The sequence below is a fragment of the Brachionichthys hirsutus genome, chromosome 3 (assembly GCF_040956055.1).
Source record: "Brachionichthys hirsutus isolate HB-005 chromosome 3, CSIRO-AGI_Bhir_v1, whole genome shotgun sequence".
Classification (NCBI taxonomy): domain Eukaryota; kingdom Metazoa; phylum Chordata; class Actinopteri; order Lophiiformes; family Brachionichthyidae; genus Brachionichthys; species Brachionichthys hirsutus.
This window is the reverse complement of record NC_090899.1, coordinates 10,719,987-10,744,012: the sequence shown is the minus strand read 5'-3', so window position 1 is coordinate 10,744,012 and position 24,026 is coordinate 10,719,987. Positions and strand designations below refer to the sequence as shown.

The 24,026-nt window shown below is 38.6% G+C and overlaps 2 protein-coding genes across 2 annotated transcripts in view; both read right to left on the bottom strand.

Moving 5' to 3' along the window:
• Nucleotides 1–1,251: 1,251 nt before the first annotated feature.
• On the bottom strand, nucleotides 1,252–10,369 carry LOC137911019 (aromatic-L-amino-acid decarboxylase-like). Its single transcript, XM_068755446.1, has 13 exons — nucleotides 10,169–10,369; nucleotides 9,847–9,960; nucleotides 9,622–9,741; nucleotides 8,129–8,263; nucleotides 6,914–7,054; nucleotides 6,441–6,507; nucleotides 6,025–6,119; nucleotides 4,635–4,702; nucleotides 3,712–3,788; nucleotides 2,805–2,824; nucleotides 2,601–2,699; nucleotides 2,088–2,189; nucleotides 1,252–1,794 (listed from the first exon to the last, which is right to left on the bottom strand). Exons 1-13 carry the CDS (start codon nucleotides 10,367–10,369, stop codon nucleotides 1,594–1,596), a joined length of 1,440 nt encoding a protein of 479 aa, XP_068611547.1. The 3' UTR covers nucleotides 1,252–1,593.
• Nucleotides 10,370–15,928: 5,559 nt separating this feature from the next.
• grb10b (growth factor receptor-bound protein 10b) overlaps nucleotides 15,929–24,026 on the bottom strand; it is a 52,278-nt gene continuing 44,180 nt past the window's right edge. Inside the window, exons 10-18 of the mRNA XM_068754743.1 lie at nucleotides 23,364–23,501; nucleotides 23,032–23,142; nucleotides 22,597–22,695; nucleotides 21,519–21,596; nucleotides 21,050–21,166; nucleotides 20,681–20,747; nucleotides 20,506–20,593; nucleotides 20,278–20,371; nucleotides 15,929–19,956 (exon numbers count right to left, since the gene is read on the bottom strand). Coding sequence (XP_068610844.1) covers nucleotides 19,810–19,956; nucleotides 20,278–20,371; nucleotides 20,506–20,593; nucleotides 20,681–20,747; nucleotides 21,050–21,166; nucleotides 21,519–21,596; nucleotides 22,597–22,695; nucleotides 23,032–23,142; nucleotides 23,364–23,501 — 939 coding nt within the window. The 3' untranslated portion in view covers nucleotides 15,929–19,809. The remainder of the gene's footprint in view (nucleotides 19,957–20,277; nucleotides 20,372–20,505; nucleotides 20,594–20,680; nucleotides 20,748–21,049; nucleotides 21,167–21,518; nucleotides 21,597–22,596; nucleotides 22,696–23,031; nucleotides 23,143–23,363; nucleotides 23,502–24,026) is intronic.

Below are 24,026 nucleotides of genomic sequence, written 5' to 3'. Positions count from 1 at the left end.
ATATTGATCGGGAACATTTGAGACTGTACTTTCCACCTTGAAAGCAGGGACACAATGTATCATAAACGCTACACCTGTGCAGCATAACAATAACTTCAATAGAATGGAACAGAAAGATTTGAACATATTACTAGCATTGCATTACTGGCATGCAGCCTACTGAATTCGGCATATTAAAATTGACCTGACCTATTTATCCAGTAAAAAAATAAATGGATTATTTTTCTTCTGTGGCAAAACAAAGCCTTCATTCTTATCCTCATCTCAAATAGGATTATGTGTGTGCGTGTGTGTGTGTGTGTGACATACTTACACTTGAGGTGAAAGCTGAAGTGTTTATATCGTGGGTATTTTCTTCTTTGCAGGCATATAAAACACAACAGCCTGGCAGACATGCAAGTGAATGTGTTAGGAGGACAGGGGACAAATTGCTCCCTTTATCTCTCCACAAACCACCCCCACTCTCCCAACACAGCCAATTGGAAAAGGACTCGCAGTTAAAAGAACAGTTCATAAGGAACGATCCACTCGCTGACACGTTAAATAGTTACTATTACTAAGACCAGCCCTATTTCCTTTTTTTTGCTGTATTCTAAGTCTAAACATTTCAATTTAACAAAGCTGTGATGCAATGAAATTAAGCAGGCTCTGCACAGTACAAAAAACAGTAAAGGTGCAAAAGTACAATACAAAGGACAGATCAAGTATCTGTACTGTTACTAAGACCAGCCTTATTGCTTCCTCTCTTTTTTTTTGCTGAATTGTAAGTCTAACCTTTTCAATTTGTTTTACAAAGATGCAGTGAATTTCCAAAGATCTAATTCTCATTCCATTTATTGTGAATATTAAATGTGTCAAATACTGTAAGAGTTGGTCTCTGGATTACTTTCTAATAGTTGGGTCGTTTTTCTGTTTTTCAAGAGTTAGGCAAACATATAAACAACGTTAAGATATCTGACTTGTCATTATTTTCTCTATCGGTCTAGTCACTATTTGAACTTTGCATGAATCATCCACATGATATTGTTGAAACTTTATTGGTTCGTCCTTGGGCAAAATCCATGTTACTATAGCTCAGTGCTTCTCAATTATTTTCTGTCACACCTCCCCTAAGAAGAAAAAAACATTTTGCGCCCCCCCCCCCCCAAAAACACTCTTGTATCCTTATTAACATACAAAGAAATATGAAAAAGAAAGAAATATAGATCAACTTACACAAAGAATAACTTTATTACCATTTTTTTTGTCTGCAACAGAAAACATTTGAAGTGCATCAATTTGCCTGACATTTTAATCCTTAAACTACAATTTATACATGTGTTTTTATAAATGTGTCAAATACTGTAAGAGTTGGTCCCTGAATTATTTTCTAATAGTTGGATTATCCAGCATAGTTATGTTTTTACCTGGATTTGTTAATTGGTTGGTTGGTTTAGGATTCCACAAAAAACACTGAATGGGTTTCCATGAACCTTTGTGGGAGGAAGTTTCTTTGGATTAGAAAATACCCCATTAAAATTTGGTGCGCCTCCAAATGAAGGCACTTTGGTCATAATTTGCGACAGTTGACATCCCTGTTCCCAGTATACCCAGTTATTGACTGGGTTCCTGAAAAAGCTCAACGGTCAGCTGTGTGATGCGACGCCATGCCGATTGGATGTGATGTGACTCGGTGGCACGTGCACAGATGGCAAATCGCAGCACAAATTTGTCGTAGAGCTGGCAAGGCACCAGGTGGATCACTCTGCTTTCTGTGATCTTTTTCAGCAACTTCTGGTTCAGCTCATTGGAATCCTAGAAGTGAGAGGTAAGGAAGAAGTAAGGTTCAGATTACTGGTTGGGCTTTTTATTGTTCTTAAATCTTTTTCAGCTTTATTTCTAGGTCAAACTATTATTATGTCAACTTCACCCAACATTTTTCATCTCACCCATTAATTTATTTTACAGTATGCCTGTTTAGCCTTTTGAAAGGCAGCGTTTTACGCAAGAGAAAGACTGGACCAGTACTGGATCTGTCAATAGTAATGAGAAGGGTGCCACGCCGAATGTATCAGGTTATTGAATTTAATCATGTTTGATGATGTTACCTTGAGCCTGAAGCAGACCAGCCCCATGATGACCTCAGCACAGATCTCAAACCTCTTGTCAGCTCGCACCAAACTCTCAAACTCCTTGGCCAGCATCACTTGCTGCAAGAAAATGTTTTGTGAGTTGTATACAAATGTATGGAATCAGACCGAATGATACACAGCAAATGGCAAAGCCCTTGCAGTGTTCATAGTGCCCATATGTTCATAATAGTGTTCCAAAAGCTTAAGGAACATCTATCTGCAATTCCATCTGGAAAAGGCATAATAAATATAGAAATAATAGTTAAATAAACATGATCATGAATCAAAAGAGTATATGCTGTTAACATTTACAAATAATAACAATAATCAGTTAACGTATGCAGTTGAGCATTTGAATCTGAAGGACTGTCTCTTAATGGTGTTCAGATAATACATATGAAGTATTAGAATTTATTCAGGAATATAAGAGTACAGATGCAAGTGGAGTGGGAAAATTGAGTGGGTTGGATCATTTAGTTTGTCTCCTACCTTGCGTATATGAGCCTGCAGGCCTTGGACCCCATACATACGAAAGACAAACCACATCTTCAGCGAGCGAAATCGTCTACCTAAAGGAATCTGCCAGTGCTGCATAACAGTGGATGGAGAGAGGGTTGGTTAAACAGTAGTTGAGTATATTTATCTTGTCACAGGATTAATAGATTGATTGCTTCAAAATTGAATAAGTCTCACCCTGTAATCTGTGGTCAGGCCTGTTGAAAGAAATTATAGACAGTGAATTCATTCACAATGCCGACCAATGCAAGAACAGGTTTTCCTGGATTGTAAAGCAACAGGCTAACAGGGGCTTCCTCTTGCAGCAGCAATAAAGTTGAGCCAACACAATTCAGGCACTGAATTATTGTGTGATTCTTTGTGATGCTGCTGTATTTGGGATTGCTTTTCTGTCCAGGTGCTTCTGTCATTGCATCAACCTGCTTAATCTCACTGATGACAGTGGCTATGTTTACATGGACAAAATTAATTTAATCCTATGTAATCTATGTAATTAGATTGAAAAAAACAGATGAGGAATAGCTCTTGTAAGATGTGTCAGTTTGATTGGAAGTTGCTGCTTGGCTTTCTCTTTGCCTGAGTGTCGGTGCGATAAATTGTAGCGCTGATCTGATCCCATGTGCTGCCTACTACCTTGTTTGCTGAATGCACAGTTATTCGGCTCTTTTTAATTACTGACATGAGCCTTCCATCCATGGAGTTGGTTACGTTTTCAGTCTGTTGATGATCAACCGTTTATATAGCCTGAAGTTGGAAACAATGCATGAAATTGATAATAAATTCAAGATACTCACTTGCCTAATACATTTACAGGGAGCATATTAGCATGCATATACACACAGTCACACACTCTCATACACACCTCCACTCACGCACACACATTTTTTCTCAGAATCGAATTCTGGTTTCTCCATCATGCGTATGCTCATCTGATTGAGGGGAGACTACACATTTTAAGACAGTGGTGCAATGTTTCTGTAGTTATTGTTGGATTGAAAAGCATGCAGTGGACTAATCTTCCTGGCTATGTGAGCAGTAAACACCGTCACCCTGTTCATTTTTGTCATTGTAATTTGCAGTCTACCTGAGTCCTGGTTTTCATGTTTCAGATAGAGTGGGTCCACATTGAAGGCTTCTGTAAGGTCGGTTCGTTTTTTCAGCCTGTTGATACATGTTGAAGAAAAAAAAAGTAAATTTGCACTGAAAATATGACAAATGTAACTCTCAGAAATAGTAACATAATGATAGTATTCATTTAACATATAAATATCAAACATCATGTGACATTAACACCACTATATCCTTTATATTAAACATGAATATATTAATATTCTATACATCACTAAAATATATTGTTAGCAAGTTGTCATTGACTTAATACATTATGTTGCATACTATCCCAACACAGTACAACATACACTCACCACTCTAAAATAAAAACATTAAGCAAAGATACCTCAATTGCAACATATAACATGTTAGCAATGACAGATTGACAGAACGGAAACAAGCCCGCAAGGGCTTTTTTGAAATGCTCCTCTTAGACAGGATGTTTGACGTTATTTGTACTGTAATACATGCTACTGTGTGACTGTACTTGTACTCTAACATTCTATCTAATAAATATATTCATCATCATCAGATTTAGCCAGAGGTGATGGAAAAAGAGACCGAGCCTCTTTCCTTAACTAAACATTGAGTCTTGTGACAAGCAGGTCTCATTTTGTTTGCTGCTGACAGAAGTGGCAGATGGAAGGCGTGCTTCTATTTCAACCATGGAAATGATTGAAGTATAGACGCATGGCACTGTTGTGATGACACCAACTACCGGTACTTGCTACATTATTGGAACAGCAAATTGCTGAAATTAAATCGTATATGTTCTGAAAAAACTGTAGATGGTTTGCTTGATATGCACTATTACATCCTAATAAAGTAAATTAATTGTCATGCATGGTGTTGCTGGATGTATATCTATTAATGTAGCAGAACCCTGCAGAAACTTACCACAGTGTAGAACAATCAAAGTTGATTAAAAGCCATTTGTGCGGGCTGAAGTTGAAAGAGTCTGCAAACTTAATTGAAGCAAGAACACAAAGTACAGACTTTGTAAAAGCCCAAAATAGATTGGATTTATAAAGCACCTTTCCAAGCACCCAAAATGCTTCACATTGAAACCCATTATTCATTCACTCCACAATCAGACCAGTGGTGGCAAACTAACAAATATTGACTAGAAAAGCACTCAGAGGGCAGACCTCCGCCAAGCAGCTCATTCCCCTCGTAATTGGATTTACACCATCCACATAGTGATCTGGATCATCATCAAAATGTTCTAAATTCTTCTTCTTATACACCAACCATGAAAAGTGCAAGTGAATCAGAGTTTGTGTATTTTTAACTGATTTTGATCTTGCTAACAACCTTCTTGGCTGAGGTAAATATATGATTTCAGTGGCTTTCTGATATCAGTGGGTTGTTGTATGTGCACACACTGTAATATCTTTATTTCCAAAGGTTTTTCAACCAGCAGCATTACCTAGATTCTTGTTGAATCCCTTTTATAATATCCTTTCCTCTTTGTCCCTAAATGCAGTAACACAATATAAAAATACTGTATGTGGATTGTTTCTTTTCAGAGATGTTTTGACAGATCATTTGCAAACAATTTAATAGAGAAAGCGTGTCTTGTCATTCAGCAACAACCTGTAGCTACAGAGCTGTATGCACAATTAAAACAAAAAAGAGAAAAAAAGAACTGAATGAAACATTTCAGGTTCTGACCACATTTAAACCATATTATATACACCAGGGGTCCCCAAACTTTTTCCTGTGAGGGCCACATAACGTTTTCCTTCTGATGGAGGGCCGGGGTCATTTTGTACAGGAAAAGTGTGACGATGGCATGGGTGCCTAAACATTTATTGTTTTCCAGACAGCCACCAAATAATCCTTTCTTCACAGAAAAAAAAATCAGGAAATAAATAATAACACTATTAATAAAATAAATAATAACTAAATAAACTTTTCTGTGTTTGTCACAGAAAAATATTCCATGGAACATTACCTTTCTGGTCGTATGTGATCATTAAAATTGTCCCAAACAAAAGGAAGGATGCTTTTCTTCAGAATATTAATATATTCTCCACTATCATTATTTTTAGGAAACAAAAGATCAAATTAATGACCCCTCTTAATTGCACCCCATACCATTATTGATCCTACTCATGTATCTGGTATTGTTCAGGGGGCCGGGCCAAATGTGGCGGCGGGCCGTAGTTTGGGGACCACTGATATACACCTTAGACAAGTTGAACACATTTACAATTCTTCAAAGGACATGTATTCTGTTATATTCTGAGGTTATAGTGTCCTGTATGAGCTTATTTATACTCACCTCAACACCATTCAACAAGGGCCTAAATTCAGGACAGATAAAAGCACTGCCTGCATATGCTGCATCAATGTGCATCCATATATTTTCTTCATTACCTGGAATGAACAAGAAAAAAAGAAGATTATTATCTTAATCTGGCATATACAACTGTAATAAAATAATAATTTACGACAAATACAATCAATTTAAAGTTGTTCTTTGGAGAAAAAATATATTAATACATTATATTAAGAGACTTATGTAGTGAGTTTTTTTTTCTTTCTGCTGCTGCTGTTTTTGTTTCAACCACAAACATTTGAGCAGCAAATGTTAGAAAATGAGTTTCTTGTACATTTCCTGTAGAAACAGCTCCTTCTGAAACCACACATTCTGAAACCAAAAAATTAAATTGCGCTTTGCTGCAACTGTTGACTCACATATGGGCCCCAGTTCAGCGATCTTGTCAAAGGCACATGACGAGGTGGTGCCAAGGGTTGCACAGAACTGCAAAACACACAGCACAAAACTCATAGAACAAATCAGATTATGCATGTTCTTTTTGTACAGTGTAAAATAGGAACTGCACTGAATGGTCTCAAAACAGTATATATATACACATACATACACTCACACACCAACGCATCAAAGGAGAAGCAAGTAAGCACCGTTGAATTTTTTTTGTAGACTTACGGTGATCTAGCCCTCCACATTGTCAGGCATTCTTCACTTACTGGCATATTGTAAATTGTATCATTGTGGCTGTTGAAGCAACAAGGGCCTGTGTGGGTTTCGGTATTTCCATGTCTTGCACTATAACAAACTAATAATAAATGTGTGTAACAATATGTAAATGATAATGTCTCAGTCTGTGTCTGATGGCCAAGGAATGGATGGATGGTTGTTGTCCTACATAGAACGGAATGAAACCAGCTGCTTTGTCCTCGACCAGCATCTTCTTCAGCATGTCTTTTCTGACAGCATAGTTGTCTGTCGGAACCTTCCTGACCTTCACTCCCCCAAGCAGAGCAGCACGCTCCACAGAGGAATGAGCCTTGAGTGAAGAAAAGTGACACAAGTGTACAAGTGGCTCAGATCAACCCAAACATGTCAACATATGATTAAATTATTAGTGTTTATAAAAAGAAAGGATGAAAGGCACCTTAGGGCTTTGTGCAATGCACTGACATGTTTTATATGTCATTTTAGAGCATTGAATATAATGCATTTTATAAGTTTATCAATTTCACATTTTCAATAATTCCTTTCATCTGTATGCGCTCTATTAACTGATGACCCGAGTCTGTGGAAGTTAAAAGTCCTCCATATCCCCCTGTTCTCTTTTTGCCCTGTCTATTCTCTCATTACTGTATTATTTGTGATCTTTGCATTACATGTGAATGTAAAGTTATGCATATGTTAGTTTTGTGATTCAGATTATTCCTTGTCTTGAATGTTTTTATTATGTTTATATCAACCTGTCTAAGGACAACAGACGGAAATTAGCCTTTGGATATAATCTGGCATATTTACGTATCGTTATATGTACTGTCCCTATTTAAATAAAATACAATAAACAACAATCACAAGAAATTATTGTATAATTATTTTTGCTCTTCAAATTACTAGTTGTGATATATGTAGTTTTATATACTATACGTTATTTTAAACATGCATGTCTGTCGTTTGTGGGGGAAAAGGGTTTCCCAGTTAAGGTCAGTGTGTCCCTCAGGCAACTCCCTAACCCAATCACCAAGTCAGCCTTGATGAGAGCGAGTTGCTTCACCGCCACTGTGTCTCATTGTATGAAAAATCTGCAAACCACCAAGAGGCAATTATTGGCATTGTTATATTTATAAGTCAACACAATTGCATACACTTTGCTGGCACAGATTTGTGTTGTATGTTGTTATAATCCTAACTAGTCAGTAAGCTAATGCACTTCCAGTCAGTTCTGGATGAGTTTTTTCCTTCAAGCTCAAAAGTGAATGAATATTGAAGAATAAAATGGACGCGTGCCTGTTAAATTATTTACCAACTTCCGAAAACAATGCTTTATGTAGTCAACCATCTGGAAGAAGATTCAGTTAAATTCAGTTTCCTCAGACTCAAACATTTCCATGCTTACTTGTTCAGAGGTGTATGACATCAGTTTGGAAAGGATTTCACCCTCTGATTTTTCAGGGTAGGATATCTTGGCCTGTTGGATTGCTTTACTACGGGCAGCAAGCAAGGTTACCAGGGTTGACTCACTGGCTGTGCCCTGTTTAAGACATAGAGAAACAGTATAAAACAATGCAGCTTTACAGCTTTAATACCAAAACGTGAACTTCAACTGGAAATACACAAGCCATATCATTGATTCAGGAGCACAGATTGTTGGCTAATAAATCTGTGGCTGCTGCAGTTTAAAAACCTGATCTAGATATGTCCAAATGGCCTCTTTGTCACGCATCGCCATGTCCTCCTCGGAGAGAAAAATCACCCTGTTTGGCAAACCAAGCTCTGATTTCAATCGTACAGCAACTGGACAGCCCTCGGGAAAGGGTCCCGGACCCCATAATTCCAAAGCACCCCCCACTAGATACTATGAGGGATGAGTTCAAATGCCTTCTACCAAGTCCACAAAACACATGTGGACTGGTTGGGCCAACTCTCATGAACCCCCGAGCACCTAATTGAGAGTGTAGTGTTGGTCCAGTGGTCCACGAACGGGACGATTCATCCCAATCACCTCCCACAAAGTCTTGTAAGTCCAGAAGAACAACGCAGTCCCCGGTCGTGGCATACCATCCAGTACCTCTCCCAAAGAGTCCGAGGAGGATTACTGCTCTGCACTGCTGTTTGGCCCTTAGGCTTGCAGTTTTCTTTTAGTTACCATGAGTTGTGGCCCCAACCTTGGCAATGAGACCATATGCCATTGGGGGGAACTAGGGGGTAAAGTCTATCTCAAGGCCACGAAGAATACTTTGCATTTTATATTACAGAACACAATTTTATGATTTCTTAAGCTTGTGTGAACTAAACACCTTATATCAGACATGTAATAAAAACCCATTAAAACAATCAGACTTTGAGTAAGCTGAACCAGTGCTAAAACAAAGTGCAAACTGTTTTCTGGGCTTTAAAATCCATTCTCGCAGTACTCTGCATTACATTAATTACAATTTCATTCATATGGCTTAAAAAATCGAAGTCTTTACATAGAGTGTAGAGTGCAACACCTTTTGTCCTCTGACTTTTGTAGTGCATGAGGAAAAACTCCTCCAAAATACCTTTTTCACAATTGGACTTGTCTTGTGTGCTATATATTTTTAAGGAAATGTTCCCATAGTGTGAATCGCTTAATAATACTTTTCTCCAATGCTTAAATCCATGTGATTTTATAAGTTATTTATTTATTCGAAACAGGTCCTCCTAACATTTATGTCTAATAACACACAAAGTTATAAAGGGAAATTTAAGGTCATCGTATAGGTCTTTTAAAAATAATTCAATTTTCCCTTTGTTTCAGGTTTACAATAATAGGCTGGTGATGTGCTCTCATAACACTCAATCTTGCTGCAGTGAGAGGAGCTCTATTCGTTGCCATAGTTGGCAAGACACAGACACAATCATTACCTGAATGACACCTCCTCCATGGCTACCGGCCCCAGCTAAAAAACACTCCGGTAGGTGCAGCATCTTCCCCAGCCAATCTAACATCACCGTCTCCAGCTCAGTACACGCTGGGCTCGCGGCCTGAAAGCATACACCCAAAGTACCAACACAAATATTCAATGCTTTGTGGTTGTTACAGACACGCACTTAACATGCAAATAATACAGATGCACGATCACATGTTACCCAAGTGAATCCAACACAGCCAAGGGCTCCACAAAGCATGTCAGCCAGCATGGAAGGGTAAGAAGAACCGACTGCAAAGTAAGCATAAAAGTATGGACTGTTCCAGTGGACGACCTGGAAAAAGAACAATCCTTTGGTCATCATTGCATGCAAGTCATTGTTACTATTATTAACAGTTTTGGTTATACTGAACAGTGTTTTACTTTGTTGTTGGGCTTCATTGTTTGGCTAAATTATTGCTTGTGAGTATTTCCGTTTGTATGACTATTAATTAACTATGTGCTCCTATTGTCTCAAATCAGTGTATAAAATATAACGTCACCCCGGGCATAATGACCCTCTCCACATCTTTCATAATATCATCATAGGCTTCAGGCTCCAGCGGGGCTTCAGAGGGGATCAAAGGACGAAGATATCCTGGTTCCAAGTCTGGGTACACCACACGCTGCTCGATGTTCTCCAGATAGTTTGCCATATAGTCTATCATCTCCCTCCCTCTACGGCGAAACTCAGCTGCATCCATGGTGCCACTGCAATTCAGCAATCAAACATCAGCACACAACATTGAAACAATTTCCAGTAAAACTATTTCACTTGAGGAGAATGAGTCGAAGGTGCCAAGCTGGCGTAGCGGATAGTGCTCCTGCCTCCCAGCAAGAAAGTTGCAGATTCGATTCACTTCTGTGCTGTCTTTTTGTATGTTCTCCCCATGTCTGCATGGTTCTACGGTTCCCCTCACCCCCAAAAACATGCAGCTTAGTTGAATTGGTCACAGAAAAGTGTGAGTGTGTATGTGTGTGTGTGTGGCCCCACAATGAGCTGGCGTCTCATTCGGGGTGTTACCAGGCCTCTCGCCAGTTGCCAGCTAGGATATGCTCCAGCATCAATGTGAGGCAAATAAGCGGCTATTGGCGAGACAATTGCATCTCATCTACAACAAAATGGATGGATGATAAAAAATTTTTATCTATGGTAATGTTGTCTTGTGTGGATTACAGATAGGACATATACAGTATACATGGATTTTGTAAAAGATTTGTGTAAGCTGCACAATTTAACAATATGATACGAGCCCATGACCTTCTTACCAACCTGGTCCTGATTATAGCTTCCATTGCTTTTACAGTTTACTGAACTGAACAGAAAACCAGTATTTCCATGTCTTACAATAAGTCTGTTTGTAGAGAGTAGTTTTAGAAGCACATTCTCTCATTGCATTTGCACCACGGATACAACGAGGTACTAATGCACTAGGAAGGTCACCACAGATATAAATAAACTCTGAAGGTGAAGATAAGGTATGACAATTACTGAATTACTAGCATTGCATTACTGGCATGCAGCCCATTGAATTCAGCATATTCAAATTTAATTGCCGTATTTATTCAGTAAAACAAATAATGTTTTCCTTTCTCCTGTGGCAAAACAAAGCCTTTGTTCTCATTCGTATCTCTCTCTGCGTGTGTGTGTGTGTGTGTGACATACTTACACTTAAAGGTGAAAGCTGAAGTGATCGTGTTTGTATCTTGGATAATTTCTTCTTTGCAGGCGTTGACAACACAACAGCCTGGCAGACATGCAAGTGAATGTGTTGGGAGGACAGGGGACAAATTGGTCCCTTTATATTTCCACAAACCACCCCCACTCTCCCGACAGCCAATTGGAAAAGGACTCGCAGTTAATACAATACATAAATATTCACAAGGAACGATCCAATCACTGACACATATGTTAAATAGTTACTATTACTAAGACCAGCCTCATTTCCTTTTTTGCTGTATGTATTCCAAGTCTAACCTTTCCAACTTAACTTGACTTCATTCTCCTTTTCTCATCTGAAAAAACCTTTACCCATAGGCAGAACTATATTATTGCTGATGTCATCAAACAGAGGTCACGTCTGAATAATTTCATACATTCTCTGCTCATTTTCTTTGCTGTAGTTCATAATAATTTAACTAGTAAATTAATGCATAAAGGATGCCATCAAGATGAAGAAGGAGTCCTATCAAGCCTTGTTGAATCGTGTGACTCCGGAGTCCGTAGGCAGATTACTGACAGGCCAAGCGTGCTGTGGCACGAGTGGTTACAGATGCAAAAGCCCGGGCCTGGGAGCAGTCTGGAGTTCGAGTCCCAGCTCTGGCGGAATGTGGAGTGTGGGCTGGTGACTTGAGAGGGGCCAGTCTGCCTCGAGAGCACTGCAGAGGTGCCCTTGAGCAAGGCACCATCCCCGCTAACAGCTCCAGGTGCGCCGATCACGGCGGCGCCTTCACCCTACTCCCTCTCCGTGTGCTAGGGCCCTTTGATGCACGTATTAGTGTGTGGTTGTTTCGAGGGGCCCGTTCTAGGGTGAAAACGCGATTTCATTGTGTGTGTCGGCAGATGATGATTAATAAAAGTATTTCATTTTAGTGAAACATTTGAGGTCTCTAGCACATTGACAGTTGCTAATGTTTGACAAGTCAGTCACACACAGCTGAGTAAAGTTAGCAAACAGAATTGACATGATTTTTTTCCATTTTTCCTTGCTGCTGGGGTCATGGTTGCATGACAAGTGCTTCAAGCTAGTGACTCAAAAACCTCTCAAAGAATAATGTCACGTCTTGGCACTGCATCTGTCACAAAAAAGCCGGAGGCCCAATTAGGACAAAAGTAAGGTGTTTATATAAAGAACTCAAATAATATGATGTTATAATAATATAATAAGACTACATATTGTACTTTTCCATTTACCAAACCATCTTTCCAGCATGTCATTAAAAGGATCGGATAACCCTGAATCTTCTTTTAATTCAACGTAGAATGCGCTAAGGCCTTGTTTTTTTCAGATTGCCATCAGTTGAGGCGTTATTAGAAATGAACATGCAGCAGCCATCACCAAACATGGAACAAATGCCTCACTGTTCTGCTAGCAAGGAGTCAAGAGCAATACGATTCTAGAAAGCGACCATTGAAGTAGCAGATAATTTAGCATGAACGGCCTCAAATCTGTCCCACACGGAATTGGTTAACCTACGGATATTGTGATGCACATAATTGTTCCTATCAATGTTTGTTTTCAGTGATATCCAAATATAAATTTGTTAAAATCCTCCTGCAATTTGGTCAGCCAATTTATACTATTCCTGGAAACCTCGAGGGATTCCAATCTATTCCAATTGTGCTCAATCCAAAAAACACTCCCTGCTGTATTCTGGTCCCTCACTATGAAATGTTGATAGATAGAAATGCAATTTATAGTATGGAAAATACGGTAATTCATGTGGCTTTTCTTCAAAGTTCAAAGCAGTATGATAGCATTGTTTCAGCAAAGAGAGAGCGAAATTTCCTGTCAGTGTGGGGCTAACACTAGAGATGGACAGATTAAGCCTTCCTGATTTTCATTCAGAGAATATGATTGTAATGTAACATATGATGAAAATATTCAAATTCAAGACGAGAAGTATTTTTGTGGGAATGATTCTGAAGGACTTTCCTGTGCTACAGTATGATGACAAAGTGAAATATTATGGAGATGAACGCAGAGTGACTTGTCTAAATCTTCAGTATATCCAATTCTGATTTATGATGGTGTCAGGTTTGTGACACTGTAAAAGAGAGAAAATCAGAACCAAGCCCCAAAGATTCAACCCAATAACCATTTACTTGCGGTAAGAAACGAGACTAGTATTCTTTCTTTCAGCAAGGGAGAATGGAGCTGCTCTCTAGCCGTGCCATTGACTCTCCCAGCAAGGGAGAGTGGCTGCTGCTAGCTTCGTCCTCGATTCTCAGAGAAACAGCTCCCCTCCAGCTGGTTTTATTAGCAGATAAGAATGTGTACGTGCGTAAATCACCCAGACATGAAGACTCCAACCTTGAGCAGATAGCTCTTCCAGACAACACAAAGTGTTCACTTCTTCAGTCTAGTCAGCATATTAACAGATCTACGATTGTCACATACTTTATGAATATCTTGAGTAAGATTATGAAGGATAAATGGCATTAAAAGAACCATGACATAACTACTGCTACTCATTGGTGAATTAATGATAAACACATTTGCAGATTTATCTAACAGATGGTCAACGGAGCTTTCTGTTTTTTGTCTAATTAGATTAGTTTCCCTTTTCCTACTTTTATCTATTTTTGATTCTAAGGTGACAGATATAAATAGGCAGATGGTCTATTATCATTTATGATTAAGCCTCCAATTATTTTTCCCTCAGTTATATTATTCAACCGTCTCTGCAAACTGCCGTTTCCTATCTTGATTAAGCTTTGTCTTGACTTCTTACATTTGGTATTTTTCTGTCTTTTTGTCAAACAATCTTTTACTCTGGTGTTTTTGTTTTTTCCTTATCTTCAACGTCTGAGCTGTCTCTGCCAAATATTGTTTAGAATAATCCACATATTCATGGCGAGGTTAGTTGATGTTGAACCCTCTGATTTAGCAACCTTGTTTGTTCTGTTCTTCTCTACCCCTGAACTGTTTTCAGAACATCGCAGAACTCTTTGTCCTGCTTATCACCATCCGTCCCTGTCCCTGTCCCTGTTGCCTCTTTTACCATCTATCCCATCAACGTTTCTCTACAGTCTGAGCTTTTGGTCACGCGACCGCCCCCGGAGACGCCATCTTTGCAGGCAAGCTGCTTCGTTTGCTCGCTTTGTTTGCTATATTTCACTCAAATTTCGACTATTTTATAATATTTGCAGCTTCATCATGAATAGACAAAGTGAATCGGACTACAAAGAGACTGTATCAACACAAGATATAGATCAAGGAAGTCACTGGAGGCGTACAATCAATTTGCAGAGGGTTGGGTTGGTGATGGTTGCTCAACTGCATTCACTGGGAAAGTGGTCATGGCAGAGGTGCGTTAAATAATCCATGATTTTAACTGGTTAAACCTACCTTGACCTGCAGTCCGATAAAAAGCCCCCACCTGCACAACTTAACTCCTCTGCTCCTCTGTTCACAGGTTCTTTCTGTAAATTGTATTACTTATTTTTACACTTAAGAACTCTATTAGAATCTGCACATCAGTCCATGCACAATAAGTAACCTGCATAGACCATTTTTTAATTCATTCAAATAAATTATTGAACACAACACTAAGGACTTTCAACAGAAACAAGACCGCAAGGGCTTTTTTGAAATGCTCCTCTTAGACCGGATGTTTGACCTTATTTGTACTGTAATACATGCTACTGTGTGACTGTACTTTTACTCTAAAATTCTATCTAATATATTCATCATCATCATCAATAAAAATGTTCTTTCTTTAGGTAAAACATTCCCAAAGTGTTAATGCCAAGCTGCATGGCAATTTTCACCGGAACATTACCACAAATAATTAACTTTATCCACTCTACTTTTCTTCTTCGACTCATACAGGAGACAGGGCGGGACATACGGAGTGCAATCAGCGGAGAGTGTCTCTACACACACCGCCTATGACGCCAATAATCTCAGGGCGTAATAAAAAATATTTTTAATCATGAAGGCTTTATTTTACACTTCTCCAGCTCAATCTGCCGAGCTCGCAATTAACCCACGCTCACACATGTGCAAGCGCGTGACCACTAAATTTAGTGTCTTCAGACATGAATAAAACTATGTGAGGAAAATGTAAAGGCTACCCCACAACCACATACCTTCAATACTAAATTCTGCAACTGCTACACAAGTCGACTGCCTCAGAGTCAAAAGGAGAGATGGAGAGAGGGGGCGAGAGAGAGAGAGAGAGCCCAGTGAGTGCTCTTTGAAAGCAGCCCATGACACCAATTGGCTAGGAGGAAGGAGAGTGAGCCAATCAGCAGCTGGACACATGTCCTCACAGGTGGACTCCAATCACCACCATTATCTCCTACAGCTTGCAGCACCTGCAAGACAAGGGGGAGGGGCAGAACAGCAGAAGGCGCTGCAGGCACATAACAGTGGAATTGCACCATCCTGTGGTAATCCAACAGATCTGTAGATGTTTTGGTTTCTATTAATATTTATGCTAATATCTGTGTTTTGGCACCAATGAAAATGATTACAGTGTTATTGCATTCCTTGCTTGGGAAACATTCCCACAAAAAAGACAAATACACGTTTTTATATCAATGTATTAATGTTTTAATTCTAATTACAACAAACAGAATACATCAGTCCCTTGTTTGTACAAAAATACCTGAAAAGGTTACAATTAAGATTTATAAGCCATTCAACTATTTACAGAATGAAGCAAAGTACATTTTGAATACAGGAGCCCTCTCTTACAAAAAAGAGAACAGTTACTGTTTTCATTATTTGCATTCCCTGAAATACAATAGTTTATATTTTTGTATATATATATATTTTACTCCTTTGTACAGCCATGTTATCTTGCATTGTGACAGTGTTATGAAAATGTAAGAGAGCCAAGATGATAGTTAATAATCAACCATTGCAGAATCGAGGCCTCTTTAGGCTCCTCAAGTAAACTGAAACTTCAACGGAAATATCACTTTTAAGCAGAATCGTGGACTATCGCTATTGGCAAATTTATTAAATTACAGTGTTATGAGTGTGAGTGGTTAGGCCAGGTTTTGTTGGCTGAAAGAGACTGTATTCGGAGGCACCATTTGTTTATACCTGGCTACCAAAATTGAGACTGCAGTCCACTGTGACTTTAATTAATTACATATTTTAGTGTCTACGTGGTCTTATCTGCAAGACAAAATATAATATGATTACCTTCATCAAATTAGATTGTGTCTTCAATTAAATAGAACTGATGTCATGAAATTGAGGACATTTTTGTGTATTAGTCACCTGCTGAGGGTTTTAGATCAGCTCATGTATTAAGGCAAGGATTTTGAGCAATAATATTAACAACACCATCAACAGTACTCTAAATAGCACACAATTTTGTTGACAGGATACTTTATAAGTTTTCACAATTGGCATATCGGTGGCGCACATAATGGACAAAAGCCTATCATAATGAATCCCAACTAAAACACTGTCCTAGTCCATCATCATGTTGTACATAAAGTACTAGTTCCAGAGGAGCAGGAGTGTTTTTACATGCTCCAAGTCAACCATGAGCAGCCCAGTTACATTCAGACACAGTATGAGAAAAAAAAAACATGGCCATCAATCCCTCAGGATTTCTTTTTTATGTTCACTTGAATGTCCTTCCTAGGTTTTGCATTTAGACCCAGTCAATCCACGAGTCTTTATGCACCAACATCAACTTCGAAGCCACTGGTCCATTACATGCAGATGTCTTCTTCCATTGATATAATACATGCAATATTGGAAGTTTGAGAATGACTGCCAAGTCAGGTAAACTGAATGAGGGGGATTGAGCTCTGGAGAATTTGATAAAAATTTCAGACATGTCTCAACAGTTTAAGATGCACCTAGACTCACTTACAATCTTGATTATTGTAACCATCAACTTATCAAATATCAGTGACAGAATCCATACATATATATTACGTTGAAATTAAAATCCCCATTCATGCAAACAATTAAATCTACCCTTAAATGTATTTATTCTGCAGACTCAGAGTTGTCAATAATGCTATGGTATGGTTTGAATTATGTTTAAATCCTACAATCATTTCAAGGCAAAGTGTTTGAACAGTGGGAGAGAACATTGGACGTGCATAACCCTGTTTCCCAAAACATTTGTGGCTTCATTCATATTCTATTTAATATCTGTTCAGGGTTTGAGCCACCAAAAAACAGTGATGATAGAGACAAAACCTGAGGCTATTTAACAAAACTTGATATAATTAATTAATGGGGACTTTCTTTTTTTTTTTTTTTAAATCCAAGAGTGAAAAGAAGAGTAATTATAATGGTATGAAAAAACTTAGTAGTGCTTTGGGAAACTTCCCTGTTTTCACAACATTCCATTTGTCATCTCTTGGAACAATTTTAACACAGTCAATGCCAGTGTGCCAATTTAACACATCAATTCATAAGAAGTGTTCAAGATGAGAAAATATTGTTTGATTGCAGCTAAGAAAAAAAGTCAAGAGATGCTAGGCCATTACAATAATAATATTAACTAGAATAAGGAATCACACGGGTCAATCATTGCATGCTGATGGTGACAACAGAAAACAGTACAGAACAGCGCAGGAAAAAGAAATCTAAAATTTTCAAGTAATCAGTCAAATCCTGATAAATAAATACATTTTTATGCACCAATGGCCCCGCAATGCGCTGGTGACGCATTCGGGGTGCACCCCGCCTCTCACCCATAGCAAGCCGGGATAGGCTCCAGCAAGTCCCGTGACCCACTAAGCAGAAAAAAAACGGAAGAAAATGAATGAATGATGCAACAATGATCGTAATAGGATTGCGTAATTGCATCTTAGTTAATAATGGTAATCATGCACATGGAGTCAAAACGGTGCAATTACTTTGCATTAGACATGTTTGACTAATTGGACAACTTGCAGATACATACATTTTAGATGTTGATGTTGTTTTACAGGTAGGTGGAAATTGATATCTAAATAATGACTGGTGAGCGGCCCTCAAAACTTGGACTCAAAACATCAAAAGGAAGGTTTTTAGAAATGTAATTAACAGTTATTGGATAATGATGGATATGAAACTGAAATTACAGACGCTAACATGAATAATACTGGGTTATTAAAGGTTTGTCTCTTTCCAGATTTTGAGATTGCTGAATTTTGCCCTTCATGTGCCAGACACATCAATAAGTGTTGAAAACGTATTCCCAGGCTATGTGGAGACATTGTGCTGAAATGTCCTTTCACCACAGGTAATTAAAGTATATCCATCCATCACTGATTTGGCCAAAACGTAAAATGAAAACAATTGAAATGTCAAATCTTTTAAAGCTATTGTTATAAGCTGTGCTCAGGGCCTTCAAAATGTGCACTATTCCCCTCTGATGCTCTCTCATCAGTTTGCTATTGCCTCAAAAACACTTAAAGGAAGTGACGGTGGTCTGATGAAGAGAATCAAATAGTCCTACTTAAATTTTTGGAACTAGTATCATGCCGATATTGCTTGCTGGAAACTACTGCAAATGGCTGCACTACCCAGCCCCACTTTTCATCACGGCTATCACAGAAACCCCTATGATAACATTTACCTGTTAATTCACCCTTTTAAGGAAGGATACTTGGAAACTACTTGTGAGTGGTGTCAGGACATGAACTGGAGTCTACAAAAGATTAAGTGAACGACTTTACTGTGGCTTATGGGAACAATGAATAATTGGGGATGGTGTCAGCAGTACATAACTGCAAAATAATTTCTGTGTGGGTGGATAAAGCAGGTGGTTTTTTTACTGTCTACTATTGATGAAAACTATCTTTCCCTAGCCATATTCTCCATTTTGTCTCAAAGCCAGAGAAGGATCCAGTTCTTCGTGCACCGCTGAATTGTATCCATGTTGGAATTTGACACGTCAATATGACACTAAGAGCAGTGGCACCATCTCAGAGTTAACTAATGCGACAGTGAAAAAGTCACGCAAGGCCATTTCCAGTATGATGAGTGCAAAACAAAAAACCATCAATTCTCAATTGACAGTATATTCTTTGAGGAAGTGATGAAGTGCGAATGAGACATTGACTGAATTGTCCTACTTATTGTCCAGTTGAATGGAAACACAGTCTCCTCATCACCTGTGTAATGAAAGTTGGACGGTCATGTTGTCCAAGCTTATTGATATCTATGGGTAGCAGGATTGTGGAAAATTCTGCAACAGCATTGATTCAAATGGCGGTGTTCATTTCCATGATCTTCTCTCTTCTTGAATGTGGAATCTTATAAGCAAGTTGTGCATTGGACTCCTCCAAAATGTACGTGAACCAAAAAGGAATCCCAACAATGACAACAATGAAACATCAGTCAATTCCCCAGCTTCGTATAACAATAAAAACGAGAAGGGTTCTTGTTTTGTTTGTTTTAGGCAGTCAGGTCAAGTGATAGGGGTCAAGAGGTCAGATGATCTGAAGATGTCATAAGGCCACAATGGTGCAAGGGTGTTTGAGTTTACAAGGCAGCACTCCTCTGTTGAGCTGGTAGAACTCCACCAGCTGAATAAGGTCAGTGAATTTGGTGGCGCCGTCATCAAGGCTGAATAAGACTTGGCCGTCTTCTTCACACTGCAGTTGTCAAAAGGGTCCAGGCAAGAGGAAGCAGGGACGCCACATGGGAGGAAAAGAGACATTTAGACTCTTTTTAAAGGCACATAACAATTGGTTTTGCACAGTTAGCTTGTTTTGCAACCTATACTCTTAATTTCACACGGTTTCAAGCAAGTGCTTTTAATGCAACAATATGGTTTAAAAGGAAGGACTGCAGCCTTTTGGAGCAAATCATTTTGATCAGAATAGCATTTATGATCTTATGTGTTTCTATAGCTACAATAACCTTAATGCCTGCTGCTTGTTGAGCCATGAATAAAAGCATTAAAAAAAGCATACCGGTAGTATCTGGAAATGTTTGATTTTCTGGTGATGGCACAATGTGAGAACAAACGCCTTGGGGTTACTCTGACTGACTCTCAGTAGAAACAACCTATGAAACATGAAAAGAGAAGATGACGTGAGGAAAATATTCACTGACTCAAATTCAATAATGCAGTAAGAATAAAAAAAAGTGTTATTATCAAAACTTTGTTTGTGTTTTATTTGCATTTATTCGCTCCATACCCGTCTATTGGTCCCTGCTGGTGGATAATGCGATGGGATTCCTCTCTAGTTATGCGACCATGGAACCACAGCTGAGCTATGTGGATTACTGCAGAAAATGGCAAACAATCATTTTAATTCACATTTTAAAAAGTAATGACTGTATATTCCATTGATCTGAAAAGTCTGTGTTTACCAGAGCTTATTGATGAGTGGTGTAATGGACTGTGGGAGGCTAATACGTTCATTCGTTGACTCCTCTTCTGGGAAAGATGCCACATCAAATTGAAAGAACAAACATCCTGATTTAAGTACTTTACAGCCATCAAAATGTTAGAAAAACATTCAAATATTGACCAGATGATATGATGATGATGATGATGATGATATGACCGGAGCAAAATAAAAATGAATCAAAATAATTGCTCTACAGTCAACTAGGAAATAATAATAATACAGTCTGATACATTTTTTTTGTAAAATAAAAAGTGCCACATTCAGCAATCTTATTTGGCTCCTTGCATTGTTGGCAGAACTTTCAGAAAAAACTGAGGTTTTGTCTCACCCTCCATGCCTGCCCTTCCTCCATTGCAGCACTCTGAGCTTCCACAGGGTTGTCAATCACCCTGCCTGTTCTCCCTGAGAAGTCCATCGCCACAAGGGAGTTCTCGGATACACTCCGCTAGAGGGAGTCAGAGACACACCGTTATTCAAATGACACAAGCAACCTGGTTGCAGTAATGTGAAAAGTAGGACAAAGGAAGGACAATGAAAATTGGGGCGGCATGAATGAGAACTTTGTTGAATATCATTATTTTGCTCCTAAACTTGAACAAGGGGAATATTGATCTGACAGAATCAATACATAAATATGTTTGGCTTTGGACATGGATTTATTTGCAATAGACTATTAATAAACTTTTAACCACTTTAAACATCGATTATTACAGCATTACTGTAAAATTAATGTAAACACTGGTTTAGTGTGAGTTTCTAAGTGTTTTAACCAAATGTATAAATAATAATATACTTACCACGGGTGCTGAGAAGTGTGACATGATGGTTTTTCTTTGCTGAGGAATCTTGTAATTCTGGTACAATACAATCCCACACTGTTTAGAAAAAGAACACACTGGTAAACAAACATATTCACATAACTGGAAAAGCACTCTGAGAGCGCAGACCTCCACTCGTAACTGGATTTACACCGTCCACATTGTGATCTGGATCATCACCAAAAGGTTCTAAATTCTTTTTGGTATCTTTATACACCAACCATGAAAAGTAAAAGCGAATCGGAGTTCATGTGTATTTTTAACTGATTTTTGGATCCGTAAATGGGGTTTATAGCATAAGACCCCTTTATAACTGTGGTGAGCGAATTGAATGCATATTTTACAAGATATTATTGTTATTATTTTTTTAAAGCCTCCAAAGTTAGTACATTTGTTATCCAGATCGCTCTTAAAAAGTACTGGTAATGGGATCTAAGTTAGTCCAAGACAGATCTTCAGATTTTGTTACATCAAGATCCATTCAGCAGTTTTTCCGTAATCCTGCTAACAGACAGACAAAAAAATGCTGTCCAAAACATAACCTCCTTTGCAGAGGTAACAAATCCGTTGGCATGTTCCGATGTTGAATTGACTCAGCTATACGACGCCGCTTGTTCAAAATCACTAATATTAATTTCACAGGAGGTCAAAACGGAAGTGTTAACTCAAATTTTCTAAACATTTTGATAGTATCCACAATCCGAATCTGATCCAGATGTAATTTGGCAGTCAGATAGAGGTCACCACCCTACACGATTGTGTCAAAATCCATGAACATTGGTCAATAATCAACCGAGATATTGAAGAACAAATTTTGAAGCTCCACTGTCTGCAATGTTTGCTAAAATGTGGTCCATGATCCAGAAGGATCTCTTCTGGATCATCACCAAAATGTACTAATCATTTGTTCCTAGTAACATTCCCAACATTTCCTGGAAATTTCATCAAGATCCGTCCATAATGTTTTTGAGTTATCTTGCTAACAAACAGACAGACTGGTGCTGTGTACATAAAGAATAAATCTTATGCTACATATTATCTCAAGACATTGACTTACCTTAAAGAGGCGGAAAGCAGTCATCCAACAAATCCTTCCCTGCTCATCCTCCGCACACAGCATCCTCAACTCCTTCATATCATCTCGATTTTTATTGGGCTGTGAATGAATATTTTTCAGAATCAGAACTAAGGTGATCATCGAGCCCCACCATATCTTATCGTTAGCAAAGGAATTATCTGAGGAGAATAAAAATATATTTACAAGGCTTTGTACACGACACAAGATACTAGAACACTTAATCGTTTTATAAATTAAAACTAAATTACTACAAGTAAAAAAAAAAAAACATCTTACAAATGACCCAATAAACAAGAACACCAGCACTCATACTCCAGCGTCTGCCAAACCCCCTCAATTAAAAAAAGAGGGGCATATAATGCCATTAATTGCTCAGAAATCATTTTCCTCATGCTTCTCTCATCTGAGACTCACCTTGATACAGAACCCATAGTCTGTAGGTGCACCATACTGCTTTTTGCCTGTGATGACAGTGAAGGTGTTGCTGTCTTCAAGGTCTGCCAATAACTGTAGATGTCTAGGCTCCTGCAGACAGAGATTTAAAAAAGTCAGAACATCACAGCCTGGAGACTCTCTGACAGACTACCTTCAAAGGGCAATCACTGTAATTTCTATAAATCAATGAAACTGCACATTAATTCTCCAAGGATGAATACAAACTGCAATCACCAAGTAAAACTAGTAAAATATGCACAATAAATGACAATGAAATATGTTTGACAATGACGAGAGTGGGTTTCTGTTACCTTTGAAGTGCCTTTCGTCGAGCAGTAGAGCCCTGAGCGCCGCAGGAACATGTAAATTTTCTTCCAGGACTTTCTGCCCACCTCCTTCACATACAGATACCCCTGGATTTCTGGACAGCCACTGGTCGATAGGAAGTTCTGAGACAGGCAAAGAGGACAAGAATGAGCAGGACATCAGCGCACAACTCTCTGTTGGCATCGCATTTGGATACTGAAAGCTGAAGCAAATGGCAAAGGATGCCATGTCACCTGGGGAGCTCGCATTAAGGCGGGTGGTCTTTTGGGATGGTTGAGGTGTAAGTACACCAAAGCAGTAAATGCAGTACATTCCTTTTTGGAACCCATAAATGGTGTTGTGAGTGTCTAAAGCATTTAGAGTGAGCATTTTCCATGTTTCACAAAGTATCACACCATGAAATAGCAGGCTCAGTTATGAGAGCTCAACTGGAAACTGTGGTTGCTGCTGGAACACTACAATATTTAAAGCTCATGTTTCCCAGTGTTTTGGAAACATTCTAAAACGGACTTCATGCATGAGGATTTTCCTCATTTGCAGAGCACACGTTGCAGTGTTCATTCAAAAAGCTTCCTTTTTCAGATGCCAAACATAATGATTCTTGCATAATGGAAAATACTGCAAACACCTGCTTGAGCTCAGGATAG